This window comes from Heteronotia binoei, chromosome 11, assembly GCF_032191835.1.
Source record: "Heteronotia binoei isolate CCM8104 ecotype False Entrance Well chromosome 11, APGP_CSIRO_Hbin_v1, whole genome shotgun sequence".
Classification (NCBI taxonomy): domain Eukaryota; kingdom Metazoa; phylum Chordata; class Lepidosauria; order Squamata; family Gekkonidae; genus Heteronotia; species Heteronotia binoei.
In genome coordinates, this window is record NC_083233.1 from 77648026 (window position 1) to 77671903 (window position 23878).

Here is a 23878-nt window from a genome sequence, read left to right on the forward strand (position 1 = left end):
CTGTCCAGGTCAGGTTAAAAATTGCCAAACAATGGAAAACAACGTTGTGCCCCACGATACAACAGTGGCAGGCAAAGGTTTGGGAAATTGCGGCCATGGATAAAATAGCAACACAGATCTATGTAGCAGAAATCCCTACTAAAGAAAATAATTTTGTAGCAAAATGGTTCCCCTTCTTCGAGTATATTAACGCCACTACAGACTTCAAATCGCATATTCCAAAGAAATATCTCAACTTCTCGTTTTACTGATGTGGTCACCTAAAATTTCGACACGTGCTGTATTTCTGTGGATGGAAAACTTTAATAGTGCTAAGAAAAGATGGTAGTGCTGTTGGAAATAATTTATGTTTACTGGTTTTGATACAAAATGTATATTAACACTTTGAAAGAGGACTGTGAAGAGAGCGGTTGTTGTAATTGTGTACCTTGTATTTTTTGAAAATTTAATAAACAATTATGTTTTAAAAAAAATCTTTGTTTCTCAGGTACTACTGCACTCAAATCTAAGTCTTCCTCAGCTCCACAATTCTCCAAAGTCATGTGTATTTTGTAAAACTTCTCCCTGCAATCATGAGGACTAGAAACCCTGTTTGGGCAACTGCTGACACACAAGAGCCTAAGCATAACAGTAAACTTTGTTCCTACAGGTACTCTTGTGTAGCCCTTAATCTATGTTGAATACCAGCGGTCCCCAACCTTTTTGGCACCAGGGACTGGTTTTGTGGAAGACAATTTTTCCCCGGACAGGGGAGGGGTGGTGGTGGTTTCAGGATGATACACTTGTGCACCTTTTTTTCTGTTAGTTTGGTGTAGTGGTTAAGTGTGTGGACTCTTGTCTGGGAGAACCGGGTTTGATTCCCCACTCCTCCACTTGCACCTGCTGGAATGGCCTTGGGTCAGCCAGAGCTCTCGCAGAGCTTGTCCTTGAAAGGGCAGCTTCTGGTAGAGCTCTCTCAGCCCCACCCACCTCACAGGGTGTCTTTTGTGGGGGAGGAAGGGAAAGGAGATTGTGAACTGCTCTGAGACTCTGAAATTCAGAGTGGAGGGCAGGATATAAATCCAATGTCTTCTTATTATTACTACTTTGTAATATATAATGAAATAATTATACAACTCACGGCCCAGTTGCTAACAGGCCACAGACCGGTACCAGTCCACGGACCGGGGGTTGGGGACCCCTGGATTAGACTATGCTGAATGAGCTCATAGGTTATTTCTGGTCTTCTGAATCCTTTCTTTAAAGAGATTCTAGAGTGGGCCAATGAAGGAGCAGAAACTGCAAAAGTGTGCAGGGGAAGGGAAACAAAAGGAGGAAAACCATCAACTGGGGAGGAACAATAACTTCTTTATTTAAGTCTCTACGTCATGCGCAAGCATGATAGACCCACTTCCCCAGGTTTAAACTTTGGCAGAAATCACAAACAGAAAGTAAGCAGCCAATAGGACAGTGACATTGCCAACAGTAACGACCCGTGGAACAGTTTGCTGTCGGGTGGACACACTTAGAGAAGCCTCGCTTTGGCTACGTCGACTAGAACTCGGTGGTTATTAAAAGGCAGGGTTTTTAAAAAAAGAGAATCACTTCTTGACTTCTCCTAGATCTTCGATGCTGTCGTCATCCACCTGCAAACAGAAAGAAAACCGCATTATTGCTCGGAATGGCATTTTTAAAAGTAAAATAATAACAAAGTGTGTGTGTGTAGGGGGGCGGGGCTCAAGACAAGGTCAGGATTTCTGAAATTTCAGATAGCTCCCCAGGAAAGGAGAAGAATTTGACCCGATGCATTGGTCAAAAGAACTAGAATTCCCTGTTCCCCCAACATCCAATCAGAGCTGAGTGTGGTGCTGGAGACCAGCTGAGAGTCTATTACAGGGGTGGCCAAACTGTGGCTCAGGAGCCACATGTAGCTCTTTCACACATATTGCGTGGCTCTTGAAACCCCCACCATCCCATCAGGTGGCTTGGAGAACACATTTAAAGTTAAAATTGCTTTCTTTCCACCTCGCCCCTCCCCCAAATCAATCAATCATCTATCCATCCATCCAGCCGGTGGCTTGGAGAACACATTTAAAGTTAAAATTGCTTTCTTTCCACCTCGCCCCTCCCCCAAATCAATCAATCATCTATCCATCCATCCAGCCGGTGGCTTGGAGAACACATTTAAAGTTAAAATTGCTTTCTTTCCACCTCGCCCCTCCCCCAAATCAATCAATCATCTACCTATCCATTCATCCAGCCGGTGGCTTGGAGAACACATTTAAAGTTAAAATTGCTTTCTTTCCACCTCTCACCTCCCCAAAATCAATCAATCATCTACCTATCCATTCATCCAGCTCGTGGCTTGGAGAACACATTTAAAGTTAAAATTGCTTTCTTTCCACCTCTCACCTCCCCAAAATCAATCAATCATCTACCTATCCATTCATCCAGCTCGTGGCTTGGAGAACACATTTAAAGTTAAAATTGCTTTCTTTCCACCTCTCACCTCCCCAAAATCAATCAATCATCTACCTATCCATTCATCCAGCTCGTGGCTTGGAGAACACATTTAAAGTTAAAATTGCTTTATTTCTACTTCTCCCCTCCCCAAAATCAATCAATCATCTATCTATCCATCCAGCCAGCCAGCTGGTGGCTTGGAGAACCCATTTAAAGTAAAAATTGCTTTCTTTCCACCTCTCCCCTCCCCAAAATCAATCAATCATCTATCCATCCATTCATCCATCCACCCTCAAAAATCTGATGCTCATGTTTTGGAACTCTCAAACATCTGACGCTTATTCTATGTGGCTCTGGCATTAAGCAAGCTCGGCCATCCCTGGTCTATTAAGAACATAACAAAAGTCCTGCTGGATCAGAACAAAGGCCCATCAAGCCCAGAACTCTGCTCACACTATGGCCGGCCAGCTGCCTCTCTAGGAAGCTCACGAGCAGGAGGACCGTGACAGCAGCCTCCTGCCCGTGCGCCTCAGCAACAGATATGGAGAGGCCCACTGTCTCTGGTACTGGAGGAAGTAGATATCCATCGTGACTAGTAGCCACTGATGGCTCATTCCTCTATGAATTCATCCACACCCTTCCCCCTTTTAGAACCTTCCAAGTTGGTGGCCATCATCACATCTGATGGCAGCGAGTTCCAAAGTTTTAACTATGCGCTGGGTGAAGAATTTCTTCCTTGGGTCTCTCCTGAACTGCCAGCCCTTCAGGGGGAGGAGGGAGAGGAGCCCTCAGCCAATCAAGGGAAGAAGAAGAAGAAAGAAGACTGCAGATTTATACCCCACCCTTCTCTCTGAAAGAAGAAAGAAAACTGCAGATTTATACCCCGCCTTTCTCTCTGAAAGAAGAAAGAAGACTTCAGATTTATACCCCGCCCTTCTCTCTGAATCAGATACTCAGAGCGACTTACAATCTTCTATATCTTCTTCCCCCACAACAGACACCCTGTGAGGTGGGTGGGGCTAAGAGGGCTCTTCCAGCAGCTGCCTTTTGAAGGACAACTCCTGCCAGAGCTGTGGCTGACCCAAGGCCATTCCAGCAGCTGTAAGTGGAGGAGTGGGGAATCAAACCCAGTTCTCCCAGATAAAGAGTCCGCACAAGGGAGGCTTGATTTTCTTTCTCTCCTCTGCGAAGCAGGAAGCAGGAGAGGAGAGAGCTGGGCAAAAATGAGCTGTGATGCAGTAAGGAGACAAGAGCCAGTTGCTCACAGGATGGATAGGAGCCCTGCAGGGGCCAGTTCTGGCCTGCAGACCATCTGTTTGACACCCCCGCATAGAGTTACAAAGAACCGCTGAAGCGTTTGAGTGTTGTTTCACCCTCAACCAAAAACCTCAAAGGAGGCTACAAGAGAGGTTTATAATTTTGGGAATATGATGTATGTGGGAGGGACATATTGCTCCCTTGTGTTACTACCTAATAATACTTCGTGCCATAAAACTGACTGAAAAAAGATTCAGGACAGACCAAAGAAAGAACTTCGCATGAGTGGAAGATGCTCGTCGGTACAGTGGGCCGTATGCAGCCTTCCCTTCCGTTAGAGGCAAAAGCTATGGGGTCAGACCCACTTCCCGCCCCACGGCTTTGAAGTCCTGCCTGCTTTACAGAGAGGAGACAAGGCCACCCTTGTATGAATTTGGCCCTGAATGCAGAACACAGTGGTAGCTGTACAATTTCCTCAACAACTGAAAGTCATACAGAGTTGCTAGTCCTCATGAAGAGCGAAAAAAAAAAATCTTAATGGACTACACAGCGCTCAAGAAGGGAAGGCTGCATACGTCCCACTGTACCGACGAGCATCTTCCGCTCATGCGAAGTTCTTTCTTTGGTCTGCCCTGAATCTTTTTTCAGTTAGTTTTATGGCATGAAGCCTAGAAGCACCTTAGAAACGAGTAAGATTTTCAAGATATAGACTCTGAGAATTAAAGCTCTCTTTGTCAGACGCTCTTAGTTTTTGGTCTCCCAAAAATCGCCAGAGGAAAAAAAATAGCACATGGAAATTTAAAAACTTGTGGGGGTGGGGTGGGGAGAGAAAAGGCGTGGTTTACCTCCGTCCACTTCTCTTGGATGACGTCGATGATGTCATCCGTGAAGTCGCCCTGAATGATGATTTCGTCCTCCCCTGTGACTGAGGCACCGCAGGAAAACTTCTGAGCAAAGAACCTTTGTGCTTCCTTGAGATCTATTTCTGTTAAACCAAGAACAAGGAGGAACCGTGACCACCGGTCTTTCCTTATTTCTGTCATACCGCCATTGTAGTAGGGTTGCCTAACTCTCCAGGAAGGGCCTGGAGTTCTCACAGAATTTCAACTCATCTCCAGATAACAGAGATCGGTTCCCCTGAAGGAAATGGCTTCTTTTGGAGGTTGAACTCTAGGGCTTTATACCTCATGGAGGTCCCTCCTCAAACCACTTCCTCTCCAAACTCTGTCCCCAAATCTCCAGGGATTTCCCAACGCAGAGGTGCGAAGCCTATGCTGTGCATGTTGCTTTGCAGAATAACAGAAGGCCCCCAATCCCACCCCGAGAAGACCCCTGCCCCAAACAGAATTGAAGAAGAAGGTATTGGATTTATATCCTGCCCTATACTCTGAATCTCAGAGCGGTCACAATCTCCTTTACCTTCCTCCCCCCCAACAGACACCCTGTGAGGTAGGTGGGGCTAAGAGAGCTCTTCCAGAAGCTGCCCTTTCAAGGACAACTCCTACGAAAGCTATGGCTGACCCCAGGCCATTCCAGCAGGTGCAAGTGGAAAAGTGGGGAATCAAACCCAGTTCTCCCAGATAAGAGAGCTCTGGTTGACCCAAGGCCTTTCCAGCAGGTGCAAGTGGAGGAGAGGGGAATCAAACCTGGTTCTCCCAGATAAGAGGGCTATGGCTGACCCAAGGCCATTCCAGCAGCTGCAAGTGGAGGAGTGGGGAATCAAACCCGGTTCTCCCAGATAAGAGAGCTATGGCTGTCCCAAGACCATTCCAGCAGCTGCAGGTGGAGGAGTGGGGAATCAAACCCGGTTCTCCCAGATAAGAGAGCTATGGCTAACCCAAGGCCATTCCAGCAGCTGCAAGTGGAGGAGTGGGGAATCAAACCCAGTTCTCCCAGATAAGAGAGCTATTGCTGACCCAAGGCCCTTCCAGCAGCTGCAGGTGGAGGAGTGGAGAATCAAACCCGGTTCTCCCAGATAAGAGAGCTCTGGCTGACCCAAGGCTATTCCAGCAAGTGCAAGTGGAGAAGTGGGGAATCAAACCCGGTTCTCCCAGATAAGAGTCCGCACACTTAACCACTACACCAAACTGGCTCTCTTTGACAGAGGGGGAGAAGCTGAAGGAAGGAGAGAAGCGGGGGGGATTATTTATTATACATTATAGCCTGTCTTTCTCTCCTAAGGCTGCACAAGCAGGGGTGGGAGGGTGGAGAACAGGCCTTGCCCAGACCCACTGCAATCTAGCGCCCTCCCAGTTCATATCCACAGCACAGGACATCCAACAGCAGCTAAACTGGGGACCCCCAACCGTTTTTGAGTCTGTGGGCACCTCTGAAATTCTGCCACAGCATGGTGGGCACAGCTACAAGATGCCGCAGGAGATGGAGCCAGCTGCAAAATGGCTGACACGGGTTACCATCAGTCCACACAGTGAAGATCCCTGTCATGTGGCGGCGGTTGCTGCTGAATCAACGTCTTTAAAAATCTCCACAGCCAATCAGATCTCCGAAGGCCAATCAGAAGCCTAGCTGGACAAAAGACTCTTTTGGCCTCACCTACTTTCTACAAACAGTTGGAGGGAACCATGGTGCCCATCGGCACTGCATTGAGGAGGAAAAAAGAAGAGACTGGATTTATACCTTGCCCTTCACTTGGGAGTCTCAGAGCGGGTTACAGCCTATTTCCCTTCCTCTCCCCACAACAGACACCCTGTGAGGAAGGCGGGGCTGAGAGAGCTCTGAGAGAACTGCCCTTGAAAGAACAGCTCTGAAACAGCAGCTCTGAAACAGCAGCTGCACGTGGAGGAGGAGTTGGGACTCAAACCTGGTTCCTCCAGCTTAGAGTCCACATTCTTAACCACTACACCAAACTTTCTCTCACTGATGGGAACATCCAGGCACTGGTGTGTTTTTTTCTTTACAGACCTGTTTCTGTGATCGCCATTTGCCTGGCAAATAAATCTTCAAGCTTGTTGTTACCCAGTTGTCTTTCTATTTGGAACTCCAGCTAGACAACAAGCCTCGTGAATTCCACAATTCAGAAATTGGGGGGGGGGGCAGGGTTTCGTTACAAAAAAGTCCTCATTCACACGGTTCTCCAGCTGCACTGTACAATGGCACAGCCCAGCAAACGTTGGTTCAAGACCTCACTGAGGACGACGCTTTAAGACCTCCTTCACTCACCGAAAGTCGCAAGACCACACACCCTTGTGACGTATTTCTTTTTGGCCCGAGGAATTTTCGCTATCGTCACTTTCTGAGGCACAGTCTTCTTCTTCTGTTTTATCTGACCTCTTCCACCTAGGGACAGGGCAGGGAAAGGCCATAAGAGTCCCGGCAGACACCTGACAGGCAAGGCCAGGCCGAGATGTCAGATCTTTCCACCTCCCAGCATCTGCAATATGGTCCTTGTCAGCCAGCCTCTACAGAGCCCCATTGAACATGAACATATGAAGCTGCTTTCTACTGAATCAGACCCTCCTGGGTCCATCAAAGTCAGTATTGTCTTCTCAGACTGGCAGCGGCTCTCCAGGGTCTCAAGCGGAGGTTTTTCACACCTATTTGCCTGGACCCTTTTTTGGAGATGCCAGGGATTGAACCTGGGACCTTCTGCTTCCCAAGCAGATGCTCTGCCACTGAGCCACCGTCCCTCCCCTTGGCTGTATTCTTGGCTGTATTTCAGCCTGTAAATAACTGGCTGTTTAGACCTTGCCTCTCTTTTGCTTTTTCTTCTCTTCCTCTTCTCCTGTTGTTCCTTGGCCTTCTCCAACTCCAGATTCTTGTTTAGGAGAGTTTTCTACATCAGAATATAAAACAAGGTTAAACTGTTGGTTTTTTTAAAAAAATGGTTATTTCTTTCACTTTTAGCCATTCGTTAACCTCCTGGTTCAATTTTTCTTCTTTCCATTCCTCCCACCCACTTTCCTTCCTTTCCCTCCCCTAATCTTATTCTTATTTATTTTTGCCTAATACAAGGTCTTCTTTATTTAATTTTTAATTTAATTTAATTATTTTATCCCTTCAATATTATTATAAGTAAAGGTAGTCCCCCGTGCAAGCACCAGTCGCTTCCGACTCTGGGGTGATGTCGCATGTGACGTTTTCACGGCAGACTTTTTTAACAGGTTGGTTTGCCCTTGCCTTCCCCAGTCATCTACGCTTTCCCTGGGTACTCATTTTACCGACCTCGGAAGGATGGAAGGCAGAGTCAACCTTGAGCCGGCTACCTGAACCCAGCTTTCGCCGGGATGAAACTCAGGTTGTGAGCAGAGTTAATAATGTCTTATAATGTAAATAATTGCCTATATCTAGCTGAGCTTTCACCGTTCTAGTCTTTTCACGTTGGTGTTATATTTTTCTGCTAAGTTTTCAATAAAACTTTTTTTTAAATGGTTATTTCTGAATGAAACTAAGCAGACTTGTACCATGGTGAAATCAGTGGAATTTAAGCAAGGATAATTTAGCTCTCTGGACTGCACACAATGTTTTTTATAGTGATACTCTCTGGGCCAGATCTTGCAGCCAAATAGCTTCTCAGCACATTTAATTCCTGAACTGTTCTCGTTGAGAAAGAAAGCAATAGGGAAGAGGTGAAAAGGATTGGGGATGGTGGGGTCATGTCCCAGCTGATTAATGGCAACTCTGTAGGGTTTTTAAGGCATGAGACAGTGAGAGACACTTTGCCATTGCCTGCCTCTACGTAATGACCCTGGTATTACTTGATGATCTCCCATCCAAGTATTGGCCAGAGCTGACCCGGCTTAGTTTCCAAGACCTCTGATGAGATCAGGCTAGCCTGGGCCCTCCAGGACAGATGAAAAGGAATACTGACCTCAAATCCCTTCCCTGTTGATGCAAATAGCAACCCACCCCCCAGAAAGACCTGCTGCGACTCTTCCTCGAATTCCTCCGCCTGCTATGTTAAGTGAAACGATTGCCAGTTTGGTGTAGTGGTTAAGTGTGTGGACTCTTATCTAGGAGAACTGGGTTTGATTCCGCACTCCTCCACTTGCAGCTGCTTGGGCCAGCCATAGCTCTGGCAGAGTTGTCCTTGAAAGGGCAGCTGCTGTGAGAGCCCTCTCAGCCCCACCCACCTCACAGGGTGTCTGTTGTGGGGGGGAGAAGATATGGAAGATTGTAAGCCGCTCTCTGAGTCTCTGATTCAGGGAGAAGGGCGGGGTATAAATCTGCAATTCTTCTTCTTCTTCTAGGGCAGGGGTGGCCAAACTTGCTTAACGTAAGAGCCATGTAGAATAAATGTCGGATGTCTGAGAGCCTCAAAACATGAATGCCAGATGTTAGGGAGGGAGGGAGGGGGGAAGGGAGGGAGGGAGAGAGGAAGGGAGATAGGGAGGGAAGGAAGGAAGGAAGGAAGGAAGGAAGGAAGGAAGGAAGGAAGGAAGGAAGGAAGGAAGGAAGGAAGGAAGGAAGGAAGGAAGGAAGGAAGGAAGGAAAATAGATGGGGGAGGGGGAGTTATAAAGAAAGTAATTTTAAATGCATTCTCCAAGCTGCCTTTGAAAGAGAAATGCCTCCTCTAAGCTGGCCAATGGGCTTCAAGAGCCACACAGTTTGTGTGAAAGTGCCACGTGCGAAGCAACAGTTTGGCCACCCCTGCTCTAGGGGTATCATCACATGACCCCATGGAACAGAGTTGCCCTGTTAGGTTCACGCAGGCAGGGGAAGGAGACAGCAGAATGCTGACTGCACCACAGACGAAGGACGAGGTGGTGGAGGAGGAGGAGGGGATTGGACTTATATCCCGCCCTTCACATGGGAGTCTCAGAGCAGCTTACAATCTCCTTCTCTCCTCTCCCCACAACAGACACCCTGTGAGGCAGCTGGGGTTGAGAGAGTTCTGAGAGAACTGCTCTTGAGAGAACAGCTCTGAGAGTGACCCAAGGTCACTCAGCGGGTGCATGTGGAGGAGGAGTAGGGAATGAAACCCGGTTCTCCCAGATTAGAGTCCGCGCGTTTAACCACTACGCCACACTGGCTCTCTGCAGTTTGCACTGCAGTGGATGGATTGCAGCTCTGAAACTCCATGCAAGCTGAAAACTAGCAATGCAGGGAGAACAGACTCTCTCCCCCACCCCCACTTTGCTTGAGGTCCTGGTCTGCTGTTTTCTGGGAGCTTTTAAATACCGAGGATTATTCCAAAATGTGATCCTCCCATGACCCTCTGCCCACAATTTGAAGTGGTGCAGTCCATTTTACCATCTGGGGGGGGGGGAGAGGTTGCATATGTGAACCAGGCCACAATAGGTTACTGCAAAGGCAACGGAGTACCTTGAAGGCTAACATATTTTCACAGTTTCCATAGTCAAGACACTCAGTTTTACCCTTGGGAGGAAGCAAATTTGTTAGAAATTGCAAGCACGCAAACATGCTCGGGGGGGGGGGTCTATTTGTCTTCTCACTGAAGCAAAGGATTGGGGGAGTCACTGGGGGTGGAAAGGGGAGCTACACGAAACCCTAAAGGATCTGACATGATGAGCATTGAAAGAAGGACTGCCACGCCCAGAAAGAATGAATATATCTGTGTCTCACGCTTCCAACCATTGCTACCGAAAGAGTGAGGCATGGATATACTCAAGAGTTGTAATTTAGAATAGTTTATATGTCAGCATCTCTAAGTACAACCCTGTTCCCACAGCAAAATCCCCACAGCCTCTCTCTGCCTTTGCGCCCAGCTTTCTGAACCCCCAAGTCTCCCGTTAATGCTAGAGAAAGATCCTCTTACCTACAGTCAGTTTTGCAAACTCGTTTGGAAAATTCTTCTCTAGCCACTGCCTGCATTTTGCCACATCAGGCATGTATTCGCAATACTGTGAGAGAAATGCAATTCATTAGTTGGGAAGCTATACACACACACACACGTGCGCGCGCACAAAGCAAAGCAGGAGTCAAGTTGCACCTTTAAGACCAACCACTTGACTCCTACTTTGTTCTACTGCTTCAGACCAACACGGCTGCCCGCTTGGATCTATCTGCACAGCAAAGCAGTTTGTCTACGGCTGCACAAACAGCTTGCATCTAGAATACTTCATTCCCCTGGAAGTTACAGCAGGGAGAAACTCTCACCAAGGGGGACCCAACCCTCCTCCCCAGGACTTCCTGGCTAGCACAGGACACTTCTGCTCAACCTTGCTCACATTTGGGAGACTAGCTTAAACGGTCTGCGATACCCAGGCAAATACAACACAAAATTATGGAGTGACGGCCTATACAAGAAGAATCAACAGCACCCGACACTAGGCAATACATAAATTATTAAGTCCCACGGTGCAATGTTGTTAGCCCAAGTAGTCCAAATGAAGACCCTGGGTTATTACTCAGTTTCAATTTTTTCATAAGATCATAAGAGAAGTCATGCTGGATCAGGCCAATGGCTCATCCAGTCCAACACTCTGTGTCACATAAGAGAAGCCATGTTGGATTAGGCCAATGGCCCACTCAGTCCAATGCTCTGTGTCACATAAGAGAAGCCATGTTGGATCAGGCCAATAGCCCATCCAGTCCAATGCTCTGAGTCACATAAGAACATAAGAGAAGACATGTTGGATCAGGCCAGTGGCCCATCCAGTCCAACACTCTGTGTCACATAAGAACATAAGAGAAGCCATGTTGGATCAGGCCAATGGCCCATCTAGTCCAACACTCTGTCATACAGTGGCCAAAAAAACCAAGTGCCATCAGGAGGTCCACCAGTGGGGCCAGAAGCCCTCCCACTATGGCCCCTCCAAACACCAAGAATACCGAGAATCACTGGTCCAAACATAAGGACATAAGAAAAGTCATGTTGGATCAGGCCAATGGCCCATCTAGTCCAACACTCTGGGTCACACAGTGGCCGAAAGTGTTGGACTGGATGAGCCATTGGCCTGATCCAACATGGCTTCTCTTATGTTCTTATGAAAAAATCAAAATGGAGGAATAAAAACCCAAGGTCTTCGTTTGGATGTTTGTACTACTTGGGCTAACAACACTGCACCGTGGGACTTAATAATTGATATATTGCCTAGTGTCGGGCGTTGTTAATTCTTCTTGTATAGGCCGTCACTCCATAGTTTTGTCTTGCATTGTATTTTCAATCTTCGACAGCGGTGAGAGCTTCGGTCGAGTTAATTTGGATGCCAAGGTCATTTCTATTACGATTTCTGAGTTTCCTGCTTCGATCGAGTATACGTGGGTATCAAGGAAATGTTTCTTGTTACATTCCTGAGTTTCTTTATTATTCCCCACGTTGCCTAAGCATTAATGCAGCCAGTGGAATTAAGGCAGCGCTCAATCAGACAGGCATCTTCCAGCATGGGACTTAATAATTTATGCACTGCCTAGTGTCGGGTGTTGTTGTTTCTTACTGAGATTTCAGGTCCGGCACACTGTCCTCAGCTCAACGGACCAATGGCCTAGCTCAGTCTAAGGGCAGCATCGATCAGACACCTGCTATTTTCTTTTGAAAAAAGAAACCAGCCTGATTAAGTGCAGGTGGGCCAGCCGTGTTGGTCTGAAGCAGCTGAGCAAAGCAGGAGTCAAGGGGCACCTTTAAAACCAGCCGAGTTTTATTTAGAACGTAAGATTTCGTGTGCTCTCTAAGCACGCTTCATCGGACGAGGGGATCAGGTATTGTGGCTGGAACACATGCGGTTTGTCGATTAGGAGGGCAAACTAACGGATCACGTGGTCACGTAAAACAGCGCGGCTCGGCCATTTGGTCCGGATAAGCCCTAAAAGGTCATTTTAAAAAAGCCTGAAGAAGCGCAGCTCACAGAGGGACATCACTCCACCTCCACTGCCCAGAGCTGTCCCGAACAGAAGAGCCTCAACACATTCCGTTCAGGGGAAAGCGAATCCGGTCTGCCTCCCTTGGCAAGTCCACAGTTTCATTTATTCATCCGATTTATAACCTGCACCCTTCTCTTCTAGTCAGGGTGGTTCACAATATACGCAACGTAACATTACAACTTAAAATAGACAGTAAAGCCTATAAACACAAATAAATATAACAGATTCTAATAAAAATTCAACCAGCCAGCTGGCTCGCCCATACTCTTGGTTAATTAAACGCTGCACAAAACAAGGCAGACTTGCATGCCCTATAGAACCCTAACAGATCCAGCAGGGCATGAACCTTGTTGGGCACTGTGTTCCAGAGGGCAGGAGCAGCCACCAAGAAGGCCCTTGCCCTAGTGGATGACAAAAAGGCTGTTCATGCAGTAGGTGAGGGGGGGGTCATACTGGGAGAAGAGGTCCCCAAATCAAGGTGCCACCACTGTTAAGTCCCTTCATCCCCCCAATAGCTTTATGCCATGCTTCCGATGGTGACAGCTTCCTATTCAGGGCCTCTTTGGCCAGTCTTCGGCCAAAGATGCAATCTGCACAAAGAGATACTCATTCACATAATCTGGGCCATACCCCTACACTCCTATCTCCGTTTCACTGGGACGTAAAAAGGATGCCAGCAGGGAAACCAAGGCAATAAAAATGAAGGCGACTCACCTCTGTTGGCAACGAGCAAACTGAAAAAAAAAAAGAAAAACCAGTTTGATTAGGAATATTACATTTTCCCTAAAGAGTTATGCCATTCTCAGCCTACTGAAAACAATGGACTAGGAGTAGACTAACTCTGCAGAGGATTGTACTGCCAGCTCACTTCAACGGCACGACAAAGAACGTCCTTTTCTCCCTTTCTCACAATACGAGAACTCGTGGGCACTCAACGAAATTGCGGAGCAGTCAGGTTAGAACAGATAAAAAACAGTACTTCTTCGCCCAAAGAGTGATTAACACATGGAATTCACAGCCACAAGAGGTAGTGGCGGCTACAAGCATGGATGGCTACAAGAGGAATTGGATAAACATATGGAGCAGAAGTCCATCAGTGGCTATTAGCCGCAAGGTATAGATGGAACTCTCTGTCTGGGGCAAGTGATGCTCTGTATTCTTGGTGCTTGGGGGCGTGGCAATAGTGGGAGGTCTTCTAGTGTCCTGGCCCCACTGATAGACCTCTTGATGGCACCTGGGTTTTCTTGGCCACTGTGTGACAGTGTTGGACTGGACTGGCCACTGGCCTGATCCAAAATGGCTTCTTTTATGTTCTTATGACAGAGACTCCCATGGCTCCTTAAAGCCTAATGGAACTATTACAGCAGACACTTTACACTACAATAACTTTTAATAACATCTCTATAACACATGCATTTAAAACCCCAACACGCTTCTGACTGATAGACAAGCTGGAACGGGTCCAGAGGAGGGCGACAAAGATGGTGAGGGGTCTGGAGACCAAGTCCTATGAGGAAAGGTTGAAGGAGCTGGGTATGTTTAGCCTGGAGAGGAGGCGGCTGAGAGGTGATAGGATCACCATCTTCAAGTACCTGAAGGGCTGTCATGTAGAGGATGGTGTGGAATTGTTTTCAGAAGGCCGGACCAGAACCAGTGGGTTGAAATTAAATCAAAAGAGTTTCCAGCTCAACATTAGGAAGAAGAAGAAGAAGAAGATATTGGATTTACATCCCGCCCTCCACTCTGAAGAGTCTCAGAGCGGCTCACAATCTCCTTTACCTTCCTCCCCCACAACAGACACCCTGTGAGGTGGGTGGGGCTGAGAGGGCTCTCACAGCAGCTGCCCTTTCAAGGACAACCTCTGCCAGAGCTATGGCTGACCCAAGGCCATGCCAGCAGTTGCAAGTGGAGGAGTCCGCACACTTAACCACTACACCAAACTGGCTCTCCAGGAAGAACTTCCTGACCATTAAAAGCGGTTCCTCAGTGGAACAGGATTCCTCCTTGGGAGGTGGTGGACTCTCCCTCCTTGGAGGTTTTTGAACAGAGGCCAGATGGCCATTTGACAGCAATGAAGACCCTGTGAATTTAGGGGGTGGCATTTGTGAGTTTCCTGCACTGTGCAGGGGGTTGGACTAGATGACCCTGGAGGTCCTTTCCAACTCTATGATTCTATGATGTATCTACAGTGTCAAATCCTACCATGGCCTGAATTTTATTAATCACCCAGAGCAAAGTTTAGACCTGATGCGGCAGAAAGGCAGGATACAAATTTTGCAAGTAACTGCAATAAATAAGTTTCACTCATTTTTCATAGAAAGTTAAAATGGCTGAAATTAGGACACCGACTCTTTGTAAAGCCCCATTTTAACACCAAAGGAGGAGGGCAGAGGGCGGTGAGAATTCTGCTCTTTTTCAACCATGTGTTTACAGCTGAGCTTCTCAAAACTGTTCGTTTCCGGAGGCGTCCCCGTTTCTTTTTCCACCTCTGTCAAGGCGTTGCAAGAAGATAATATACACAAAGGAAATCTACTTGCTGTGCAATATAGGACACACTCCACATTTTCTTATACAGCAAACAGTACAGGAGAATCATTATCGCTGTTGGAAGGACTGCCTCTCCCCCATCCAGAAGGCACTTACGCTGGTGACCTTCTATCAGGTTTGCAAAACCTTTCTTGTTTCTGTGGGCTTTTCTCCGGAAGGATACATGAAACCATGCCTTCACTTACAGCAACATTTCAGACAGGCAGGGCCGGCCCTAGACTCTCTAGCTCCCTAGGCAAGGCTAGGTTCTGGCATGTGAAGAGGTGCCCAAGTTGGTGCCCCCAGAAGACCAGCGCCCTAGGCAGTTACCTAGTTTGCCTAGCGGTAGGGCCAGCATTGCAGACAGGCAATAGGTGCTCTGTTTTGGAAAACTGTTAGGTTCAGTGTTCCCTCTAAGCTGAGTTCGCGTGAGTCAGCTCACAGATTTTTAGCCTCCAGCTCACACGTTTTTGTCTCCGCTCAGGAAGGATGACCCCAGAGCACACTCATTTATGCCGGAGCTCACAACTTTAATGCCAGTGACTCACAACTTTAGTCGCTCACAAAGTAGAATTTTTGCTCACAAGACTCTGCAGCTTAGAGGGAACATTGGTGAGATTCACGCTGTAGTTCTTTGCATTATCTTTTTAAACCTGTATCTATCAGGCTTGTGTTTTTTGAAGTTTTTTTGGACCGATCAGGAAAGGCGGAACATCATTTTGCGAGGGGGGGGGGGAGAGGGAAGGAAAAACAAAGAAAACGTTCTTATAAGACACTGAGGCTGCAGTCCTTGAGCTGGCAAGCCCTATGATGGGAAGAGTATCGACAAAGTCATGGACAAGTTTCTTTCTTTCGCAAACATCCAGGTAGATCTTTCACTGTCTGTTCTGGGCTGTTCTTATGAATGGAATTATTACTATCATCATCCTCAGCATTCATACATCCTGTATCCTTTAAGCACTTGCCTCCGCAGTAGAGAACTCGCAGGGGATAGTCGCCATCTGACCTGGCGTTGTACCTTTGGTCTCCTTTGCAGTCAAGACCGAGAGGCTCCGCAGCGTCCATGCCTCACAAACCTAGGAAGCGTCCAAGCAGAGAACGTCAGCACTGTAATAACGATCCTCTCTCTCTTTTCTCCGTTAGGCCAAGGTCTTAAACAATAAAATTGAAATTGAAAACAATAAAATTGAAAAACTGAAATAAAACCCGTTTAAAATCTACCAGGGACCGGGCCTTCTCTGCTATGGCCCCTTCCTGGTGGAACCAGCTGCCGGAAGAGGTGAGGGCCCTGCGGGACCTTGCTCAGTTCCGCAGGGCTTGTAAGACAACCCTCTTCCGGCTGGCCTATAACTAACCGGCACAAGAAACTAAGTGTGGTTTTAGTAGATTTCTGCTGCTCTTAATGTTTTAAATGTTTTAATTATTGTAACTGTTTAAATGCCTAAACCTAATTTATGTGAGATTCTATGTTGTAAGCAGCCCTGAGCCACTTGGTGGGAAGGGCGGAATATAAATCATAAAATAAATAAATAAAATCGAAAAACGCCTCCCTTCAAAGATTCTCTACAACCTCTAGAAACTGAGCAACGAAATAAGTGGGACGAGAATTGGAATCCTCCAAGATAGGGTGGCCAAACGGTGGCTCTTTCACACATATCGTGTGGCTCTTGGAAGCTCCCACCAGCCGGCTTCGAAAAGACATTTCTCTCTTTAAATCACATCTCTCTTTAAATCGCTTCTCCAAGCCAAGCCAGGCGGCAGGTGGGAGAATGCATTTAACCTTCAAGCTCCTTCCTTCCTATCCAACGTCTCATGCTCATGTCTTGCAGCTCTCATCTGACATTTATTCTGCGTGGCTCTTTTGTTAAGCAAGTTTGGCCATCCCTGCTCTACGAGAAATTGAACCTTTGGCTCTAATTTTGCTAGCTGAAGCAGAGTCCAATTATCAAGGCATGGCATAACCCGTTTTAGCCTAAGCTGGAGCTCATAAAGAACGTTGGAGGAGAATATGTAAAAGAGAGTCCAATGACTGGAAGGGGCGGGGACAGAACTAATTTGAAAAAGGGACCCTTGGCAGATGACCCAGCAATACCATTAAAAGGGACAGCTGAGTCACGAATGCAGAAAAGGACCTACATAAATTTGGGGTAACCAAGGAGTCTAAATAAGAGAGTTTACTCTTAGACAAACGAACGTAAGAGAAGCCATGTTGGATCCACCCAATGGCCCATCCAGTCCAACACTCTGTATCACACAGTGGCCAAGAAACCAGATGCCATCAGGAGGTCCACCAGTGGGGCCAGGACACTAGAAGCCCTCCCACTGTTGCCCCCACCCAAACACCAAGAATAATAATAATAATAATAATAATAATAATAATAATAATAATAATAATAATAATAATAATAATAATAATAATAATAAATTTATTCTTATACCCCGCCCTCCCCCGCCAAAGGCGGGCTCAGGGCGGCTCACAAGCATGGAATTCCATGGTTCAATAAAACAATACAATACAACAGCAATTTTAAATAATCAATAACATAATAAATAAGTTAGTTAAAATAGATAAAAGGTGCTACATTACTATGGGTCATAATATCCACAAGATGGCTGGATGGCTACACATCAATTTCATCAGTTTAGCCAGGTTCTGTTTCGAAAGCCAGCTGGAAAAGAAATGTTTTACAAGCCCTGCGGAATTGATTCAAGTCCTGCAGGGCTCGTACCATCTCTGGCAGATGATTCCACCATCGAGGGGCCATTGCGGAGAAGGCTTGCTCCCTGGTTGCCTTCAATCGAGCCTCTCTTGGCCCAGGGATTATTAGGAGATTTTGCGAGCTAGATCTCAGTGCTCTCTGGGGAACATATGGGGAGAGGCGGTCCCTTAGGTAGGCAGGTCCTCGGCCATATAGGGCTTTAAAGGTAATGACCAGCACTTTATAGCGAACACGGTACACAACCGGCAGCCAATGCAGATCCCGCAGCCCAGGCCGCACATGTTCCCACCGTGGTAGTCCCAATAGCAGCCTGGCTGCCGAATACAGAGCATCACTGCCCCAGACAGAGAGTTCCAACAATATACTGTGGCTAATAGCCACCAATGGACCTCTGCTCCATATGTTTATCCTAAGGCAATGTAAGAGGAGAATATGTCCATCATCGTTTTTATCTCGGGCATAAATCAGTTTGGCCACATTTTTTTGCTCTTTAGCTTGCAGAAAGAAAAAAGATCCTCCTCCACCCCCACAAAAGAGGACCTCAGCACCAATGGTGAGCCTAGGAGTCATCTCAGCAAACCTTCAAACCTGAGACTAGAAAGTGGGCAGAGAGAAATAAGAGAAGAGATGGAAACTGACAATCTGAAGTTCACACAATTAGCAGAACCAGAACCCAACAGGGTGCCATTAGAAAACAGCAAGTTTTGCCAAGAACATAGATACAATACTGAATACTGAACCTGAAATTGAATTTGAATTGAGTGTAGCTTTAAGACCGCTGTATGATTTTAACGTTTATGTACATAACAATTGCCTAGATTTTTAACTATAAATTATAAAATGTTAATTTTAATGTTTAATTTTATACTTTTATGTTAGTTTTACATGTTGTAAGCCGCCCTGAGCCACCTGGTGGGAAGGGCGGGATATAAATCTCAGATAAATAAAAATAAAAAATAAAATAAACAAGACCCAAGGAGAATCAAGGTAAGATCTGAAGCAAGCACTATGAGCTGAATGAAGAAGAAGACTGCAGATTTATAACCCACCCTTCTCTCTGAATCAGAGTGGCCTACAATCTCCTATATCTTCTCCCCCCACAACAGACCCCCTGTGAGGTGGGTGCGGCTGAGAGGGCTCTCAAAGCAGCTGCCCTTTCAAGGACAAATCAGCCAGTATCATAATGCCCCTTGTATAAATCGATGGTGCGGTCTCATTTGGAATACTGTGTGCAATTCTGGTCACAGCACCTCAAAAAGGATATTATAGCATTGGGAAAAGTGCAGAAAAGGGCAACTAGAATGATTAAAGGTTTGGAACACTTTCCCTATGAAGAAAGGTTAAAACGCTTGGGGCTCTTTAGCTTGGAGAAACGTCGACTGCGGGGTGACATGATAGAGGTTTACAAGATTATGCATGGGATGGAGAAAGTAGAGAAAGAAGTCCTTTTCTCCCTTTCTCACAATACAAGAACTTGTGGGCATTCGATGAAATTGCTGAGCAGTCGGGTTAGAAAGGATAAAAGGAGGTACTTCTTCACCCAAAGGGTGATTAACATGTGGAATTCACTGCCGCAGGAGGTGGCAGCGGCTGCAAGCATAGCCGGCTTCAAGAGGGGGTTGGATAAAGATATGGAGCAGAGGTCCATCAGTGGCTATTAGCCACAGTGTGTATATGTGTATGTATGTGTGTGTGTGTGTGTGTATATATATATATAGAAAATTTTTGGCCACTGTGTGACACAGAGTGTTGGACTGGATGAGCCACTGGCCTGATCCAACATGGCTTCTCTTATGTTCTTATGTTTAACTCCTGCGATAGCTATGGTTGACCCAAGGCCATTCCAGCAGCTGCAAGCGGAAGAGTGGGGAATCAAACCTGGTTCTCCCAGATAAGAGTCCACACACTTAACCGCTACACCAAACTGGCTCTCCACTATACCAAACTGGCTTTCAAGGTATGGGTGCTACAGTATGCATTACCTTTTGGGTCAGAAAATACAAGATGGTGGTGGTGGTGGGGAGACAATATCTAACGTACATGGCACAGCTGTTAGAGCACAGGGTGGGAGGGGGGGCTTCCAAGGTGGGGACAGGCCACATGGGATGTAACCAGGAACTGGAAAGCAGAGGTCGATCGAGTGCAGAGCAAATACAATGCCCCAGGATCAGCATGTCTATCTAAAAGACTGACCAAAGCTAACAGATGAACACAGAAGATTGATGGCAGATGTTCTAATCTTGAATACTGATTTGGCAGCAGGCAAAGCAGAGAGATCCACGGTTTGTGACTTGGAGGGCAGGGTTGGAGGAGAGAAACAGGAGTACCTTTTGAATACCAGGAGTGAGGCAGAAAAAGTAGCTTGTGGGACATCTGAACATGAGGGCAAAAAGAGAAGCAATGCTGGCAAGGCACAGCTGTTAAGAGGGGTGGTAAAGGTGGAGGGTCTTGAGCTAGAAAATGTGAAGATGGAAGATAACTGAATTTAGACGAGAGAAGAAGGGTCACACCTCACTGGCAGGTCCCATGCACAAGGTCCTGAGTTCAATCCCACCTCTCTAGCGAAAAAAAAGGACAAAAGGGAGTAGAGCTGGGACCAGGAGGGCTAATACATGGGCCAGCCAGACCAACAGAAATTCAATAAATAAAGACAACAGCACAGAGCCTCTTCTCTGATGTCAGGGGTGGCCAAACTGTGGCTTGGGAGCCATGTGTGGGTCTTTCACACATATTGTGTGGCTCTTGAAGCCCTCACTGGCTGGTTGGCCAAAACAGAGAATGCATTTCTCTCTTTAAATCACTGCTCCAGCCAGCAGCTGAGAGAATGCATTTAAAATTGCTTTTTTTCCCACTTATCCCTCCCCTCCATCTATTCGCCTGCCTGCCTTCCTTCGATGTTCATATCTTGTGGCTCTCAAACATTTGACTTTATTCTATGTGGCTCTTACATTAATCAAGTTTGGCCAACCCTGGCTTACGTTTTCTTGAAGCTATCAAGAGGGCCTGGCTGCAGAGGTCCCCAGGGATATCCAGGGAACAAAGTGTGAGTCCACTGGCAGGGAGGAATGGTAAAGGAGGGGAGGAAGGTAAAGGAGATTGTGAGCCGCTCTGAGACTCTTTGGAGTGGAGGGCGGGATATAAATCCAATATCTTCATCTACCTCACAGGGTGTCTGTTGTGGGGGAGGAAGGGAAAGGAGATTGTGAGCCGCTCTGAGACTCTTCAGAGTGGAGGGTGGGATATAAATCCAATATCTTCATCTACCTCACAGGGTGTCTGTTGTGGGGGAGGAAGGTAAAGGAGATTGTGAGCCACTCTGAGACTCTTCAGAGTGGAGGGGGGGGATATAAATCCAATATCTTCATCTACCTCACAGGATGTCTGTTGTGGGGGAGGAAGGGAAAGGAGATTGTGAGCTGCTCTGAGACTCTTCGGAGTGGAGGGTGGGATTTAAATCCAATATCTTCATTTACCTCACAGGGTGCCCGTTGTGTGTGTGGGGGAGGAAGGGAAAGGAGATTGTGAGCCGCTCTGAGACTCTTTGGAGTGGAGGGGGGGGATATAAATCCAATATCTTCATCTACCTCACAGAGCATCTGTTGTGGGGGAGGAAGGTAAAGGAGATTGTGAGCCGCTCTGAGACTCTTCGGAGTGGAGGGCGGGATATAAATCCAATATCTTCATCTACCTCACAGGGTGTCTGTTGTGGGGGGTGGGGAAGGTAAAGGAGATTGTGAGCCGCTCTGAGACTCTTCGGAGTGGAGGGCGGGATATAAATCCAATATCTTCTTCTTCTTCTTCTTTAAGGCCAACAACGTTTTATTCAAAGCATGAGCTTTCCTGGGCAATCTTAAAGGTGCCACCGGATTCAAACCTTGTTCTCCCACTACAAACCAACACAGCGACCCACCAGGATATCTGTTCTTCGCAAGCTTTTCATTTTTCACTGCTTCTGTGGACCACAGCTGGTTTTGGTTGGCCAAGACGCCCCAACCTATTTTGCAAACCTTGGGCAGAAAAAAATTTCCTACAAATGCATAAAACTGGGCAAAGGGGGAGGAAGAGGAAGGGTTGGAAGACTTTCCGAATGAAGGAAGGTTAACACACTTGGGGCTCTTTAGCTCGGAGAAACATCGATTGAGGGGTGACGTGATAGAGGTCTACAAGATTATGCATGGGGCAGAGAAGGTAGAGAAAGAAAGAAGTACTTTTCTCCCTTTCTCACAATACAAGAACTCGTGGACATTCAATGAAATTGCTGAGCAGTCGAGTTAGAACGGACTTTAAAAAGTACTTCTTCACCCAAAGGGTGATTAACACATGGAATTCACTGCCACAAGAGGTAGTGGCAGCTATGAGCATGGACGGCTTCAAGAGGAATTGGATAAACATATGGAGCAGAAGTCCATCAGTGACTATAAGCCATAAGGTATATTAGAACTCTCTGTCTGGGGCAGTGATGCTCTGTATTCTTGGTGCTTGGGGAGAGGGGTGGAACAGCGGGAGGGCTTCTAGTGTCCTGGCCCCACTGATGGACCTCCTGATGGCACCTGGGTTTTTTGAGCCACTGTGAGACACAGAGTGTTGGACAGGATGGGCCATTGGCCTGATCCAACAAGGCTTCTCTTATGTCTGGGGCAATGATGCTCTGTACTCTTGGTGCTGGGGAGGGGGGGCACAGTGGGAGGGCTTCTAGTGTCCTGGCCCCACTGATGGACTTCCCAATGGCACCTGGAGTTGTTTTTTTTGGGGGGGGCACTGTGTGACACAGAGTATTGGACTGGATGGGCCACTGGGCTGATCCAACATGGCTTCTCTTATGACTTCAGAAAGAGCCCAGGGGAGGGGTCGCCAGGGCAGAGAGGTGGGTTGATTGGTTGCATCATGCAGGGGGCGAGTGGCACGCTAGGCAAAGAGTGCCCAAAGGCATGGGTGTGCAGGGGGGGAGGGACTTGAAAAACTGAAGGTAACAACTTTTTTTGGAAAGGGGCAGAATGCCAAGGCTGGTGGTGCCAACCCAGGGCTGGGCAAGGCATAGGGAGGGGAGAGGGAGTCATGCCAGGCTCAAGGCTGACAGGTGCCCAAGGGAAGGGGGGGCAGGGCGTTTCTTACCCAGGGAGTCCCTAAGCCACGGGGGAGGGGCCGGTGGTTCCTCCTCCTGCCGCTGCCAACCTCCCGAGCGGCACATGCAGCAGCAGCAGCGCCGGCACAGCTTCAGGGAGCCAGGAACAGGAAATCTCGCGAGATCTGGCGTCTCCTCTCGCGAGGTCCGTGCCGGAGTAACAGCAACAGGAGTTCCCCAATGAGCTTCTTGCTCGTGGCTCCGCCTTCGCCGCTTGGCTTGAGATGGGCCGTCTCGGCCACCGTCAAAGCTGAAATGATTGACAGTTCGTCCCCTCCTAGTCGAAAGTGCTAACAAGTACCTGTTGGAAAACGTGTGGCTGATTTAATCATGGATATTCTCGTTTTCGGTTTTATAAAATCTAAGCATTTGCTTATTATGAATCTTAACTGCGGACATTCTCATTTTGTTTTATAAAAATCCAAGCGTTTATTATGATGGCTCTTTTAATTGTGGGCATTCTCAATTGTTTAGTTTTATACAATCCAATAGGGTTTCTTTCCTGATTATCGTTCCCATGTGGTTTTTAAAGCTCCAGTTTTAAACGTTTTTAGTGTTCTATGTATTGAATAAAAATTACTGTGGGTGCCCTTATTAGTGTAAGGCGGGGTATAAAAGTTCTCAGTAAACATTTTTTTTAAAGGTAAAAGTAGTCCCCTGTGCAAGCACCAGTCGTTTCCGACTCTGGGGTGACGTCGCATCATGACGTTTTCGCGGCAGACTTTTTACGGGGTGGTTTGCCATTGCCTCCCCCAGTCATCTACGCTTTCCCCCCAGCAAGCTGAGGACTCCTTTTACCGACCTCAGAAGGATGGAAGGCTGAGTCAACCTTGAGCCGGCTACCTGAACCAAGCTTCTGCTGGGATCGAACTCAGGTTGTGAGCAGAGCGCTTGAACTGCAGTACTGCAGCTTTGCCACTCTGCGCCACGAGACTGCCTCAGTAAACGTAGAAGAACGTATTACGTTTTTATATCCAAGGTGGGTCCCCGGGTTGATCTGAAGCAACAGAACAAAGTTTGAGTCCAGGG

General features: G+C 47.1%; 1 protein-coding gene across 1 annotated transcript; it reads right to left on the reverse strand.

The window, feature by feature from the left end:
- Nucleotides 1-1327: 1327 nt before the first annotated feature.
- Nucleotides 1328-23014, reverse strand: DENR (density regulated re-initiation and release factor). The gene is made up of 8 exons (XM_060250371.1): nt 22840-23014; nt 15973-16083; nt 13196-13215; nt 10437-10521; nt 7409-7492; nt 6880-6996; nt 4545-4684; nt 1328-1625 (listed from the first exon to the last, which is right to left on the reverse strand). Exons 2-8 carry the CDS (start codon nt 16070-16072, stop codon nt 1581-1583), a joined length of 591 nt encoding a protein of 196 aa, XP_060106354.1. The 5' UTR covers nt 16073-16083; nt 22840-23014; the 3' UTR covers nt 1328-1580.
- Between the last annotated feature and the right edge of the window lie 864 nt (nt 23015-23878).

Excerpts from the sequence above, each read along its gene's own strand:
- DENR (XM_060250371.1), bottom strand. The coding sequence starts at position 16,072 with ATGGACGCTGCGGAGCCTCTCGGTCTTGACTGCAAAGGAGACCAAAGG. Across the intron at positions 13,216-15,972 it reads GCGAGTTCTCTACTGCGGAG|TTTGCTCGTTGCCAACAGAG; the intron begins GCAAGTGCTTAA and ends TTTTTTTTTCAG. Across the intron at positions 4,685-6,879 it reads GTGTGGTCTTGCGACTTTCG|AAATAGATCTCAAGGAAGCA; the intron begins GTGAGTGAAGGA and ends TTGGTTTAACAG.